Source organism: Oratosquilla oratoria, chromosome 8 (assembly GCF_046742065.1).
Source record: "Oratosquilla oratoria isolate Oo_2021 chromosome 8, ASM4674206v1, whole genome shotgun sequence".
NCBI classification, from domain to species: domain Eukaryota; kingdom Metazoa; phylum Arthropoda; class Malacostraca; order Stomatopoda; family Squillidae; genus Oratosquilla; species Oratosquilla oratoria.
In genome coordinates, this window is record NC_134784.1 from 16594016 (window position 1) to 16609864 (window position 15849).

General features: G+C 38.3%; 1 protein-coding gene across 4 annotated transcripts in view; it reads right to left on the reverse strand.

Annotated features, from left to right (window-relative positions):
• Positions 1-8599: 8599 nt before the first annotated feature.
• The window catches only part of LOC143027602 (FAS-associated death domain protein-like), a 69657-nt gene continuing 62407 nt past the window's right edge, over positions 8600-15849 (reverse strand). For all 4 annotated transcript variants that reach the window (XM_076188949.1, XM_076188945.1, XM_076188947.1 and 1 more), the window contains one exon: positions 8600-8968. In XM_076188949.1, the coding sequence (XP_076045064.1) occupies positions 8671-8968 (298 nt within the window). In that variant the 3' untranslated portion in view covers positions 8600-8670. The remainder of the gene's footprint in view (positions 8969-15849) is intronic.

Sequence of the window (15849 nt, forward strand, 5' to 3'; positions counted from 1 at the left end):
ATTCAACGTTATTGGATGAATTAGTGATGTCGAAGCAGACTTGGCTTGGTAGGTGTACAAGGATCCGAAGGGGAAGTCTTCTGGTGTACCTAATATATTAATGATGTAGAGAATTAGTGAAGAAGAAAATCAAGACAATTTAAGTCCAGTTTGCTTACCTCAGAAACATTACTAATTTGTTACAGAAGATATGGTGGAAACATACTTAAGAGAAGGAAGTGGCATGGGGCCTACAGATGAATAACGTAAGTGACTGAAAGTGTTAGTGGCAACAGAGCTAACTACTTTTCCTAGATTATGTCCCAGCCCATCCCTCTACTACAAAGTTGTCCAGCAAGGACAGTAGGATTAAGATCATCTTCCTGCCTCCTAACATTGCTTCCTTGATCCAGCCAAAGGATCAAGGTGTTATTGAAAGTGACAATAAGACCTAAAGAAATCTGTTTATAAGGCACTGCCTGGCAGTGACTGCAGATGGAATGGATAAACCTGACTAGACACAAACTGGATACTCAAAGATTATAGAGAACTAGCTGACAACATCCACAGTCTTATTACATGTTCATTGAAAGAGGGCATTGTACAGCTTGATTGGAAAAGGGGAAATGTGGTGCCAGTTCACAAAGGTATAAACAAGAAAGCACCACAATAATTATAGGCCAGTATCACTAACCAGCACAATAGTGAAATTATATGTAAGGATTGTGAAAGATCAATGGACCAAATATCTTGGAAAGATGAACATTCTGACAGATGGTCAGCTTGGCTTCAGATCTGGAAGGTTGTGAGTGTTGAACCTTTTAAGTTTTTACTTGGGAGTGATTGATATGCTGCAAGAGATGGAGGGCTGGGTGGACTGAGTGTACTTTGATCTAGAGAGGGCATTTGGCGAAGTAACTCACAATCAACTTATGTGGAAATTACAGCATGCTGGACTGAGAGGCAAACTATTAAAATGGATTTAAGACTTTTTGAAGGAAAGATACATGAGGACAAGATGTTAAGCTGGAGAGCAGTAATGAGTAGAGTTCCACAAGATTCAGTGCATGCACCAATCTTCTTGTCTACATTAATGACATGATGGAAGGAACAACAAGCTATGCCAACATGTTCTCAGATGATGTAAAAATCATGATAAGAGTGAAAAATGAGGAGGGTTTTAGACCATTGCAAAAAGATCTAGACACTATTTATACATGGAGCCAAGAAAGGGAATTGAAGTTCAACACCAAAAAAATGCAAAGTACTGGAAATGGGCAGTAGTGGCCAAAGACTGTCCTTAAACCATTCTTTGGGAAGTGAACCCATTAGAAAAGCAAAAGAGGAGGAAGATTTGGGAGTCTTGATAAAAGACGACTTGTCACCTGACAGACATATCAGCAGGATTGTGGGAGAGACATATGGGCTACTGCAGAAGATCAAAATGGCATTTTACTATAGGGATGAAGAGATGAGGAAAAAACTACTCAAAACCCTGATATGTACAAGACTGGAATATGCATCAGTAGTATGGTCCCCACACAGAGTGAAGGATATAAGCAAGATTGAGAGAATACAAAGGGCAGCAACCAAACTGGTCCCCAGCCTGGCAGATAAACCATATGAAGAAAGACTAAAAGTACTGGGTCTACCAACTTTGAAAGATCAAAGAGAAAGAGGTGACATGATTACAGTGTTCAGGTCACTAAAAGGGACAGATTGCATTGATAGAAGAGATCCCCTGATTAAAGATGAATGGGCTTGAAGAGGTCATGCAGTAAATTAAGACCACATGTCCAAAGGATGTTAAGAAATACAGCTTTCCATATAGATGCATAAATATGTGGAAAGCCTTAGATTGTGATATAGCCCAACTTCAATTAATACAAGACTTCAAATCTAAATATGATAATTGGAAATCAAGGATATATGTTAACCTAGAACTGTGCATGAATTTCACTCGAGGTATGTTATACAATTAGAGAATAGGAGATCGGACCTCAAAAGTGTTGCTCCTTTCCTGTGTACTACAATTAGGTAAATAAAAGAAGCCACAAGAAAATGGAGAAAAGAAAAAATTACACACACGCACTTTAATGTTTGCCATATATATAAATAATATTGATGAGGGAGTAAATTGTTACATGAAGTTCTTTGCTGACGATACCAAATTACTCATGAGAGTGAAAACGGAAGAAGATTGTAAATTGCTACAAGAAGACCAAGACAAAATATGGGAATGGAGTCAGAAATTTGAGATGATCTTCAACTTTAAAAAACGTAGCATAATGGAATGTGTGAAAAGCAAAAATAGAGTATCGGGTTGATATAAAATTGGAAACAAAGAAGTCAAAAAAGTCAATTCAGAAAGGGACCTGACACCTGGCAAACATGTCAAAAAAAGTTTTGGAGAGACTTAACTTAATAAGATCAATGAAAGTGGCCTTTGACTACATAGACATAGAGATGGTTAAAAAAAAATAGTAGTTACAGTGATAAGACCTAAACTAGAATATGCCGCAACATTGTGGGCACCCAGCACAAAGAAGAACATAAGAAAATTAGAAAGAATCCAAAGAGCAGCGACAAAAATGGCACCTACACTGGCAAATCTGACATATGAACAAAGATTGGAGAAACTACATCTGTCAACACTGGAACAGAGAAGAGAAAGAGGTGATTTATTGACCATTTACAGAATTATGAAAGGGATGGAAATCCTTGATAGAGATGACTTATTAAAGTGGGACATAAGAGAAACAAGAGGACATGAAAAGAAACTAAAGAAGGACACTTATAGAAGAGACCTGAAAAAGAATAGCTTCCCACATAGAGTGATTGATGTCTGGAACAAACTGAACAGAGAAACAGTGAATGCCAAAACTATACACGATTTTAAGAATAAACTGGATGTGGAGAGATATGAAAACAGGTCACTACGAGCATAGCTCTCGTCCCATAAAATACAACTAGGTAAAACTAGGTAAATACACAAAATAAATAAAGTGCTTGCTTTTCCTTTTATGCTTCTGATTACTAAAAGGGAAACAAGGGTGGTGGATGGGAGTAGAATGGATTAGAGTGGGTGTGTGCCTTTGACTTGGCTACCTCCCTTATAAGAGGGACAAAGTCCTTGGTATATAGATAGACAAATAGCTTCTGGTTACTCATCAGCTTAGGCTGAATATAGTGTTCTGATAGGAATTACTTCTACCACAGGAATATCAACATGAAATCCACTAAACATCTTCAGTGTAAATTGAAACAGGTTCATTTTCCTTATGGTGCTTTTAATAGGAAAAGGTAAGGATGTTTTTTGGGCTTTTATGGATCTGGAAAAGGCTTATGACAGGGTAAACAGGAAGGCACTGTGGGAGGTTTTGCGGATATATGGGATAGGAGGAAAGCTTCTAGGAGCTGTCAAGAGTTTTTACGAGAGTAGTAGAGCATGTGTCAGGATTAGAAATGGAGACAGTGAGTGGTTCGAGGTAAAGGTGGTACTTCGTCAGGGATGTGTTATGTCACCCTGGCTGTTCAACTTATACATGGATGGGGTGGTGTGAAAGGTAAATGCAAGGGTGGTGGGTCAGGGATAAGAGATGGTTAAAGAAAATGGAGAAAAGTGGGAGGTGAGCCAGCTGTTGTTTGCAGACAACACTGCGCTTGTAGCAGGATCAGATGAGGGATTGAGGAAGTTGGTGAGTGTTTGGGAGAGTGTGTGAAAGAAGAAAATTGAAGATAAATGTGGGTAAAAGTAAGGTGATGAGATGTACAAGGGGTGAAAGTGGCAGCAGACTGGAAGTGGGCATTAAGGGAGAGCGACTGGAAGAAGTGGATAGTTTTAGATACTTGGGTGCAAATGTGGCAGGAAAGGGTGGAGTGGAGGTGGAGGAAGAATGTAGATTGAGAGAAACAAGTAATGCCTTGGTGGATTAAAAAGTGTAATGAAGAATAGACATTTGGGTTTGGATGCTAAGAGGAGACTGTATGAATGAGTGATTGTGCCAACAGCACTGTATGGGGCAGAAACATGGAACATAAGAGAGGAAGAGAGGAGTTTGAATGTGTTTGAGGTGAGGTGTCTGAGAAGTATGATGGAGGTTACTAAGCTGGATAGAGTGAGAAATGAGGAGGTAAGGAGGAGAACAGGGGTGGTAAGGGGGTTGGGAGATAGGGTTGATGAAAGAGTATTAGGATGGTTTGGACACATGGAAAGAATGAGTGAAGAAAGACTAGTAAAAGAGGTATGGAAGGCAGATGTGGAGGGAGTGAACATGAGGGGGTGTCCTAGGATGAGATGGATGGATGGGGTGAAGGGGGCTTTGGGGAAGAGGGGAATGTTTGTTGAGGAAGGACAGGAGAGGACAGAAGACAGAGGTGAATGGAGAATGGTTGTATATGGATGATGCTGTGATGCATGAGGTGGAATGGGTGGGGGGATGGGGGGTGTTAGTATGTGTGAGAAATATTTGACGCAGCCCAAAGGGATTTCTCCCCATCTTCTTTTCTGCATGGGGGGACGGAGGGGGGGGGATCGCCGATTTAACGAAGCGTCCTTGCTTTGGATGTGCTGTCTTGTGACACTGCCTCTGACCCAGGGCAGTGGACAAGGTGCAGGGATGACCCGTCATCCAGGAGGTGCTAAGATAAGAGGGAGGGTGGAGGGTGGATGGTGGGTGGAGTGTATTTAGGGATGGAATGGGTGGGAATGGTTTCATGCCTTTTTCTTTTTGGCTACCCCCCTTGTAAGGGGGAAAAAGCCTTGGTATATGCATGTATGTATGCTTTTAATCATCAATAAATCAATCCATTGTTCCAGATCTCTCTTTTTGGAGACCTCTAGCTCCCAGGTTACCAGCTACAGCCACTGGGTGAGCCCATAGGTCACCCAAGGAAGAAATACTGTGTTATTGTCTAAAGATTGTTAGTGTGGGTCATTTTATGTAGTGTTTCTCTGTGTGGTACTTGCATCTAGGGCAGTAATAATCTGTGCTGATACCATAATTATGCTGAATGATGTTCTGAACACAAGCATGTCAACAGGGTTACTATTTCTCTTGAGAGGTGCTCTGTGGGGTGTTGGTGAAATACTGATTTTAGTGATTTGTTCTGAAGAGCTTGTCCAGTGATCCGAGCATGAGGATGCATGGTGCAGTACTGGTGGTAGGTTACTGAGCAGTAAGCTGTTGGAGTGGTTTCCTTACCCGTTTCAGCCAGTAGTGTGTCATGTGTGTGTCATGTAATGTTAATGTATGTCTTGTATGCCAAATTTCATGTTTAGGATATAGTAATTTTATGCAAAAGCTAAAATCAGAAATATTAGCCATAGGTATACCCCCCAAGGAAGAAATGGCACAAAGCTGTGGCATCACCTGAGGAGAACAAAGAAGGAACTCACCGACGCCAGGTCAAGGGTCACGAGGATGAAAATGGCACAGAAGTATTGCCATGATACTTACAAATGTATAATTGAACTAGAAATAGGTAGTTCATGAGAAATTGTACACCTTCCTCATACACAATAAAATGTGATGTGAATGTGTAAAGGTAGGCTAATAGAAATATATAGACTAGGCCTGTATGTATCAATACTAGTGGCATCTGTGAGTGCCATATATTTAGAGGGTTGAGTGCCATTCTCTCTCTTGCAACATTGCCTTCTCACCCTATAATACCTCCATAGATTTAATTTTTGTACTTGCCTTTGTTTCATCCTGGTGAAAGAGGAAATATTTTATATAAAGGGTAAATGTGCACATTGAGTGTGAAATGATAGGAAAGTTCAAATCTTGGCCAGATCAGGACAATTCATCAAAAACACGCTGGGTCCGTGACAAGTGCCCATGTGATATGATTATATGGCCCAGTGGTGTTGAGGGCTCCAGTATAGAACTTGTGTACCTATTATCATCATATAATATTCTATGGGGAGAACTTTAGTTTCTGAGTGCAGGTGTCCCATTAGGGTGGTTTTGGTGCACCCTCCTTACACAGCTTACAAAGTGTCTATGTTTGTTTATCCAATTGCCAGGAACTGTGCCATGGAAATGCTAAGGGAGGTTCTTCTGAACCCAGTGCTTGAGATGGATGGTAGTCAGTGCCCAGTGTGATGGTGCCATATGATTTTTACTTCAAAAGACAGTGTAGGTCAAGAAAAAAAAATTACCATATTTTACAGCTTGCAAGATGCTGCATCTTGGAAGATGCACCCTAATATTTGAAAGAAATTTCTAAGAAAAAAAAAAGTCATTCTCATACGAGAACACATTCACCATATACCCGACCACTGAACACAAAAACATAAGAAGCAAGGAGTCTGCAAGACACTATTGTCTCAGTACTCACTACAAATTTGCTGGAGCACTCACCACAAATTTACAACTATGTAAATAAAAATACCATAGGTAAATACGTACACACAGTGAAGCAGTCAATCTTTTCTTGTTTTAGTGGCGGGCGACGACACATATTGGACATATTGTTTACATTACAAAATCACTTGTCCGATTTTGTTTGTATGGCGATGATACTAGTTGGTGATTAGTAAATATACTATACATTTTTCGTTGTCCAAGGGTGGTTTTATTTTCATAAAAATAAACTAAAAATTTCCAAAATATGCATGTAGAAATATAAAACTTGAAAGAAATTTATTCAGCCTCAAATCCTGAGAACTCATCACCACTGGATTCGTGTAAAAGATCTGAACTCTCATCTGCAGAGTTATTACTACTGTCAGTCATGTACAATAAATGATCATCACTACCATCCATGGCATTACTTATACCACACTCAACATACAAATCCAGGTCGCTATTGGTCAAGTGTCCAAGTTCACTTGAGCCTGGGTATTGCCTTACAACATTCGTCTTGGAGGACGCACTAGTATTTTTCAGGGTATTTTTTTAGGAAAAAAAGTGCGTCTTGTAAGCCGTAAAATACGGTATATCATACTTATCTAATTTATCCAATGAGGTGACGGAGGGGGGGTCACCGATTTAATGAAGTGGCCTTGCTGTGGATGTGCTGTGTCTTGTGACACTGCTTCTGACCCAGGGCAGTGGGCAAGATGCAGGGATGACCAATCATCCAAGAGGTGCCAAACTGGGAGGGAAGAGGGTGGAGGGGAGTGGAGTTTGATAGGGATGGAATGGGTGGGAGTGGTTTTTATGGCTTTGTTTTTTGGCTATCTCCCTCATAAGGGGTGAAAAAAGCCTTTGGTACATGTATGTATGTACTTATCTAACCTCCAATACTTTAAGTGACTCTTCCTCTTCATGCAGCTCTGGAGACATTTGGGTACAGATAAAGCCAGGTTTTGGAAGAAGGATGGTTCCAGATTGCTCCAGATCTCATGGAGGTGGATGTGTCATGGCCCCATAATTAGTGCTTCATCAGGCTCAAGAAATTTTCCATGGGATTTAGATTGAGACCTGCTTAGTCCTCAATATAGCCAATCCACCCACTTAAATCATTCACAAATCACTTTGGCAGTGTGAGCTGGTGCACCATTCTACATAAATATTTCACTTTTGTAGAATGTGAAACAGTCCTCTAAGTGATCAGCAAGAAGCTCCAGATAACATTCTTTGTTTGCTGTGAGATTCTTTGGCAACACCACAAAATCGCCAGTGACGTGGTAAGGATGAAGAAGTTAGGTGGAGAGGAGGGTTGGAAGGGGAACTGGCAGATAGAGTCAATCAAGGAATACTGGGATAATTTGGGCATGGGGAGAATGAAGAAGAACTAGTAAAAGAAGTGTGGAAAGCAGAGGTGGATGAAGTGAACTTGAGGAGACAACCGAGAGTGAGATGGATGGATGGGGTGAAGGGGGTCTTGGATAAAAAAGGAGTGTCTGTTGAGCAGCAAAGGGTGAGGGCAAGAGATAGTTCTGAGTATAAATTGGTTGTGAATGGAAGATGGAGGGAAGAGGGTGGAGGGAGGTGGAGTATGTAGGGGATAGAATGGGTAGGAGCGGTTTCTATGTTTTTTTTTTTTTTTGTTTTTTTTTGCTAATTCCCCTGTAAGGGGGAAAGAGCCTTTGGTATACATTTGTATGTATGTGAATGGAAGATGAATTGGTGCAGCCCAAAGTGTTGTCTTTGTCTTTTTTAATTGCTCATACATGGACAAGGTGGGAAGTTGCCATGTAATGAGGCAGTGGGGGTAAACTATCTTCAGCTGTTGGGCCCTGCTGTGGTGTTGTCTTGCTGCATTGCTTCAGTCAGGGCAGTAGGGAGGGGGGGGGGTAGAAATGTCCATTCATCCATGAGAAGCTAAGATAGAAATTACAAAAAATGACTGTTAAATAGGTGTGGGGGATAGGTCAAAGGTGGGTGTGCACCCTGGCTAGGTAGCTCTCTCAGGAGGAAAAAGATTTTTGGTATATAATAGAAATTGCCTACAAGAATAATATATTCATTCAAATTCTGTCTGAAAATGTAGGCATATAAACTTTGTAAATTATTTCTTTTACAAATTGTAGCAATATCTTCAGCATGTACAATATGAGTAATATAATAATACTGTCTGACTCAATGAGTGAAATACAGAAACAATACATTTCTTTCATTTTCATTCTTATAGAGAACTGTAAGACTACATTATAAATCAAAATACATTCCTATTGAAACACTTTATTGATTACATTAATAAACAAAAATTCTTCACACAGATACTGGTCCACAGGTACTATGAAGAACTGTTTTCATCATTTGTGACCACATTTTCAGCTAATACAGCAAGGGTGGAAAATGCTTTTATTGTAATTAGGTGCTCTGAAAGAGCAGATATTGTGGCCTCATCATCCTTCAAATCATACCAATCTCTGAGTAACTGGTGACACCGGTCCACCTGCCTACGGTTGTCCTCTTCAATATTATCTAGTTTTCCCCATGGGAATTTCATTTCTTCACCAAGTGGCTTCCAGAACCTTCCAAGATTTTCAGCCACTAGACGGAACTCTTGTATACTTGGATTTCGTTTGCACCTAAGAAGAAAATATGATTACAAATTACATGGCATGATGTATCATTTCATATTCATTCTACATTGTTATTTGTAAATATTGTAAACAAAAGATAAATAACAAGATCAGAATATGAAGCTGATCTTCTTAGGGGCCTTCTCTCCATTTTATACTACACAAGAGGGTAAAAAGAGTGGTAATATGAGAGGGCAGGCTACAGTGCAGGCTTGCATTATTACCATTTGTAGTAAATTTGCTGAGGCAATGGGAATAACTACTGCTGGCTGGTTGTACAAAAACAACCTATGTAGCAAGAGGTCCCTCCCCCTTTACAAAAGAGGAAGCCAGCCAAAGTTTGCAACCATCCTACTCCCTTTTTAAATATATATATCCTTGTGGATGAAAGGTTCTCTCTGCCCCCTACCCAATGCCTTGATCAGAAACAATAAAAGATACAGTACTTTCATGCAAAGATCAGTAGCTAAATCTGGTTTACCCCTACCATTTCATTTACAAGGCAACTCTCCCACCTCATTCATTCAAGTACATAGAAAAGATGAGGAGAAATCCCTTTGGCCCAAGTCAATTCATCACCAACTCATAAACATACTTAACTCACACTTGCTCTCTCCCTTCCCTGTTCAGCTAACATTCCTCTTTCACCCATGGCCTCTTTCACCCAATCCATCTATCCCATTCTCAGTTTTCCCTTGAAGTTCATCATATTCACCTTTACCTACCACATTCTTTCTGTTAAACTACCTGCTACTTTCCTCAACTCTCACTCTCTCCATTCTTGTATTCCCCACCATACTTCTCAAACACTTCATTTTAAACACATTTAAATTTCTTCTGTCTCCCATACATTCCATGTCTCTGGCCTATAGTGTTGTAGGGGTCATCACATGTTGGTCACCTCTACTGATCATCAGTGTTAGCTCAGCTCCAAGGTTGCCTGTGTTACTTCTGTGTGAAGTAAGCCAAGTGTCCAGCCTGGAATGAGTGGTAGGTAGAGAAGGTATGGGAGGTTTTTCAAAAAGGGGAATCAGAACACACCATTGACCTTGCCGTGGTATGATTCCCTTAGGCACATTTGGATTGAGCACTTCCATGCTCAGTGCCGATGGCTGGTGGTGTTCTCGTTGGAATGCACCTGTGAGAACATTTAGTTCACTGCGGTATTTACCTAGTTGTATTTTGTGGGAGAAGAGCTATGCTCGTAGGGACCCACAGTTGTATCTTTCTGCATCCAGTTCTTCCTTAAAGTCGTGTATAGTTTTAGCACTTAATGTTTTCTCTTTCAATTTATTCCATGTATCTATCACTCTATGTGGAAAGCTATTCTTTTTCATATCTCTTCTGTAACTGTCCTTCTAAGTTTCTTCTTGTGTCCTCTTATATTTCTTCTGTTCCATTTAAGTAGATCATCCCTGTCAAGGATTTCCATCCCTTTCATAATACTATAGATGGTTATCAAATCGCCTCTTTCTCTTCTTTGGTCCAGAGTTGATAAGTTTAGTTTGTCCAGTCCTTGTTCGTATGTGAACATGCTGAGTGTTGGTGCCATCTTTGTTAGTGCCCTTTCAATTTTTTCTAGTTTCTTTATGTTTTTTTTTTGTACTGGGTGTCCATAGTAATGCTGCATACTCTAATTTTGGTCTTATCAGTGTAACTAGGAATTTCTTCACCATTTCCTCGTCCATGTAGTCAAAGGCCACTTTCATTGATCTTATTAAGTTGTAGGTTTCTCCAACTATTTTGTTTACATGTTTGTCTGGTGTCATGTCATTTGAAATGATCACTCCTAGGTCTCTTTCTGAGTTTACTTTTGTAACTTCTTTTGTTCCAATTTTGTATTGACTGGATATTCTATTTTTGCTTTTTCCAAATTCCATTATACTACATTTTTTAATGTTGAAAATCATTTCATTCTTTTCTACTCCAATTCCAGACTTTGTCCAGATCTCCCTGAAAAGATTTGCAGGCTTCTTCGTTATTCACTCTCTTCAATAGTTTTGCATCATCTGCAAAGAAGTTTATATACCATTTAATTCCTTCAACCATGTCATTTATGTAAATAACAAACATTATCGGAGCCAACACAGAGCCTTGGAGTACTCCACTTATCATGTCTACCCATTTTGAGTTCTTTTCTCTAAGTATCACTTTAAATTTTTCTTCCTTTCAAGAAGTCTTCCATCCATTCCAATAACTTTCCTTGTATTCCACCTATTAGTTCAATTTTTTTTAGTAGTTTTTGTGTGGTACTTTGTCAAAAGCCTTTTGTAGGTCCAGGAAGGCACAATCTGCCCAGACATCTCTTTCTTGTATTATGTCTAACAATCTTGAGTAAAAGCATATTAAGTTTGTAGTACATGATCATCCACTTCTAAATCCAAATTGGTTGGGGATTGATATTTTGTTTTTTTCCAAGTGTTTAGTCCATTTGTTTTTAATAACTCTCACATATTTTTGCAATTGTGCTTGTAAGGGATACTGGTCTATAATTTGTTGGATTTTCGTTATTTCCTCCTTTATATATTGGTACAATATTAGCATTTTTCCAGTCTTGTGGTACTTTTCCTTCTTAGAGTGAGAAGTCAATTATCTTGTATATTTTGTCTGAGTTCGTCTATGTATTCTTTTAATATCCAGTTCGCTATTTCGTCTGGTCCATGTGACTTTCTGACATCGAGTTTCTTTATTTGGTCCTTTATTTCTTTCTATGTCAACATTATTTCTTTCATTTTAGGGGATCCTTCCTGGTGACTATCATCACACAATTGTGAGCTTTCAATTATAAAAACAGACTTAAAGTGTCTGGTCATTACTTCAGCCATTTCTACATCTTCTGTGTATTCTTGATTTCCTTCACGCAGTTTTACTATTTCGTGTTTGTCTTTTAATTTGTCGTTTACATATCTGTAAAATAGTTTGGGTTGATCTTTGCATTTTCCTCTTATATCTTTTTCATAGTTTCTTCCTTTGTATGTCTACGTATTCATTTCTCAGTTTGATGTATGTTTGCCATTTAGTAACTTTTTTGTCTCTTTTCCAAGCTTTGTCTCTTCTATCTTTAGCATTGCTACACTTTTTATTATACCAGCACTTTATGTACTCCCTTTTCTATTTCTGCTTAGGCACATATTTGTCTGTTCCCTCTTTATATATTTCTTTGAAAATGTTCCATTTCTCTTCAGTCTTTGTTTCATCATTTGCAATTTTTTTCCAACAGGCGTTTTTATTTTTCTCTAGGTTTTACAAAATCAGTATTATTGTACATCAACCTTCCTTCTCTGTTTCTCGTTCCTTCTTACCACATTTTGTTCCTTAAGTTCGATCTCTATTAGTATGTGGTCACTTCCTAATTGGTGTTTTATAATTTACTTCTTCCACTATTTCTGGTTCAGAGGTGAATCTCAAATCTAGTCTTCATGGTTCTTCGTTTTGTCTAAATCTAGTATTTTCTTTAACCCATTGTGTCAATGTGTAATCTATGGTCATATCCAGTAACATTTCCTCAGAGTTTGTCTCCACCTCCCATTGTCAATTCTTCCCAATTTATTTCCTTTGCGTTAAAGTCACCCATAATTACTCTATTTTCTCCATATTTCAGTGTCTTGGTTAATTCATTCATTGTGTCTTCTAGTAATGTTGAGTGTTCGCTGTTAGTCCAGGTCATACTGCTGTTTTTTACTTTAACTGTGATTAATTCCACACTATCTTTTCCTTCTGTTGCCTTCATTACATTTAGGTCCTTTTTAGTCAACATCATGACTCCTCCACCCTGTTTGTCTGTCCTATTTTTTGACCAAATGTTATATACACCTTGTCCCACCATACTTGATTGTATAGGACCTTTCAGTTTTGTCTCTGCAATTCCCATTATGTCAGGTTTCTCTATTGACAGATAGTAATTCAATTCATTTAATCCTGAAATCATACCATCCATATTTGTATATGCCACTTTTAATTTTTTCTTCTCTTCTCTTTTTTGGTTTAAGTTTCCATTTTTCGATGTACCATTTTCTCAGGCTCAGATCTAGCACTCTCTAAAAAAAACTTTTTTCCGTCCCTGTTCTTTTCTTGATTTTTCCTTAGCCTCACTTCTCAGTTCCCTATCTTTCTCTAATTCCTCGGCATTCATTTCCTTTTTTATCCATACATTTTTGTATTTTTCACTGTTTGCTAGTTTTGTCGCTTTTGATAGTATTTCTTCTGCTATCATTTGTGTTCTTAATTTGATTTTCATTGGTCTGTATTTTTTTTCTTTTGAGCATGTACCCATCCTGTGTGCATCATCAATTTCTGTATCTAAACGTTGTCTTTCTTCTTGGACCGCTTTTAGAATCTCCTTCGCAATTTCTTTCTCTTCCTTTTCCCTTTGGTATTTGTGTACATTGTGTTTTTCATTTATTCCATAAACCACAATGCATTTCATTTTGTCCACTGTGTCTCTCGCCCAATTTTCCTTTTCTTTGATCACCTTGATCACTGTACTCTTTGCATTCTCTGCTACCTACTGCTGTACTATTTCTGTGAATAAGTGTTTTTGACTTTCACATTCCTTTTTCCACTGTTTTTTTTATTTCATTTAGATCAGTCTCTTATTAATTCTTCCATTTTTCAGTTACTGCTTTCAATTGTTCTTTTACCTCTTTCTTCAGTTCATCATTTGTATTCCTAACCTCATTTTCCTTTCTTTATCTCTTTTTATCACACTTGGTTCACTTTTTAGTTCGTTTAATTCCCTTAGTATTACCTCGTTCATTGTACGTAGGTCGGGTACATAAAGTTGCAAAGCTTTGTAGTCTAATCTTAAATCAATCATTTCGTCTGCTAAGTTGTTAATTCATCTGTTTCATATTGCTCTGCTAATCCTAAAATCTCAGTGTCCAAGGTTTTCTCCATTGTTTCCCCTTGCCTCCTAAACCCCGAGAAATACTCATCACTTATGTACCTGCTGGTCCCTTTGGGAGTGTCATTTAAGCATGTTTTTTTTTCCTGCATATTACTCCCCATGGGGACTCAATCCTGGATTCGTCCAGTCCTCTCTTCATTGGTTCACTGATTCTTCCTTCTTCTTTATTGCTTTCTATTTTGCATTAAATTATTTACCCAAAAACTGGATTGAATAAAAACCCTGGCAGTCCCACAATAACATATTGTTGCTGTTATGCACACTTGGGACAAACACTTCCCTGCTCAGGCTGGTATTATTCCTTAAAGAATAGCTAGGATAATTAAAGTCAATCCCATGACTTATCTGTTTATTAAAAATGCTGATGATATTATTTACAACAATGGTAATGAGATTCATAATTCTTCGTTTTTGGTGTACAATAGTTTAATATTTTTATACAATACATATGTATCCTTGTTATGGGATATAGAGAAATATTTTCTTTTTTACTTACAAGAAATGAAATTGTTGGGATGAAAATATACATATATGAGTATATAAAATAATCTAGCAAGTGCCATGCTAAGGAGCACCAGGGGTGACCATAGTCTTAACTTGGTACTTGTTGGTCACAAGTCTTTTAGGGGGGAACTTTACGTGTTGGCTACGGAACACTATGGTGTCATAAGTACAATCACCTCATCATATAGTCTTCACTGCATCCATACCCAGATATGTATTTCCCATGATATTTTTCATTCTCCCAATACATTTACTTGCTTGGGAAACTGTAATGTTATAACATATTTGTAAATGTACTCTTTAAACCCACTATCACAGAAATAATATCAGAAGTACAGGAAAACTATATTTCGACTTCTATCTGTAGTCCTCTTCAGCAGAGGAGAACTACAGATGGTCGAAATACACAGTTTTCCTCTACTTCTGATATTATTTCTCCGATAGTGGGTTTAAAAGTGTACATTTACTTGCTTTCTACATTCTACAGTTTATCTCCACCCCCGACTCCTCCATTCCCTGTTAGATGTACCCATAAATTCTTAAAACTATCCACTTCCTCCTGCCTCTCCCCTTTAAGAGTTACCTCCAACTCATTGCTACTCTCACTGCTTGTACATCTTATCACCTTACTTTTACCCACATTTCCTTTTAGCTTTCTCCTCTCACTTACCCTCCCAAACTTTGTTACTGTCTTGGACCATCCTTTAATCCAGGCATGAGTGCAGTGTCATCCACAAACATCAACTGGCTCATCTCCCCCCCCCCCATCTCCAATCCCCTGCATATCACCCTCATATTTACCTCCTGTACAATAGACTATGTAAAAATGCACATCTTTTTAATTTACAGTCAAATGAATAACCATAAATTGGTACTTCTATTTCTTTCAGGCTGTACAGGTATCCTGCCTATCGTAATTTAATGGAGTGGTGTTGGCAATGACTGGGCAAAAGAAATCACCTGTGATAGGAAAAAATTTAAAGTAAATGTAGGTAAAAGCAAGGTTATGAGATATACAAGGGGTGAGGGTGACAATAAGCTGGAAGTCTTCAAGTAGAAAGGTTAGAGAAAGTAGATAGTTTTACGTGCTTAAGGTCACATGTAGCAGAGAAAGGAGGAGTGAGGGTGGAGGTAAACTGTAGAGTGAGAGGAGCACGTAAATGTTTTCGGGGAATGAGTGTTATGAGGAATATGTGCCTGGGGATGAATGCAAAGAAATGATGTGTATGAATGGGTGATTGTGCTTACAGTAACACTGGTCAACAAAATTTATTAAAATACCTTGAGAGACATGAGAAATTTTTCTTTTGATTTCAAATATGTTTTCAGATTTTTTCTATCCAGCATAGTTTTTATGTGATAGCATATTAAATTTTAAACAATTATAACTAATAAATTAAACTTACCTTTAAAATGTAGAGATGTATGATTTTCAAGTGTATTTTGCTTCTGGGAGATCCCTTTTTAGTGTCCAACA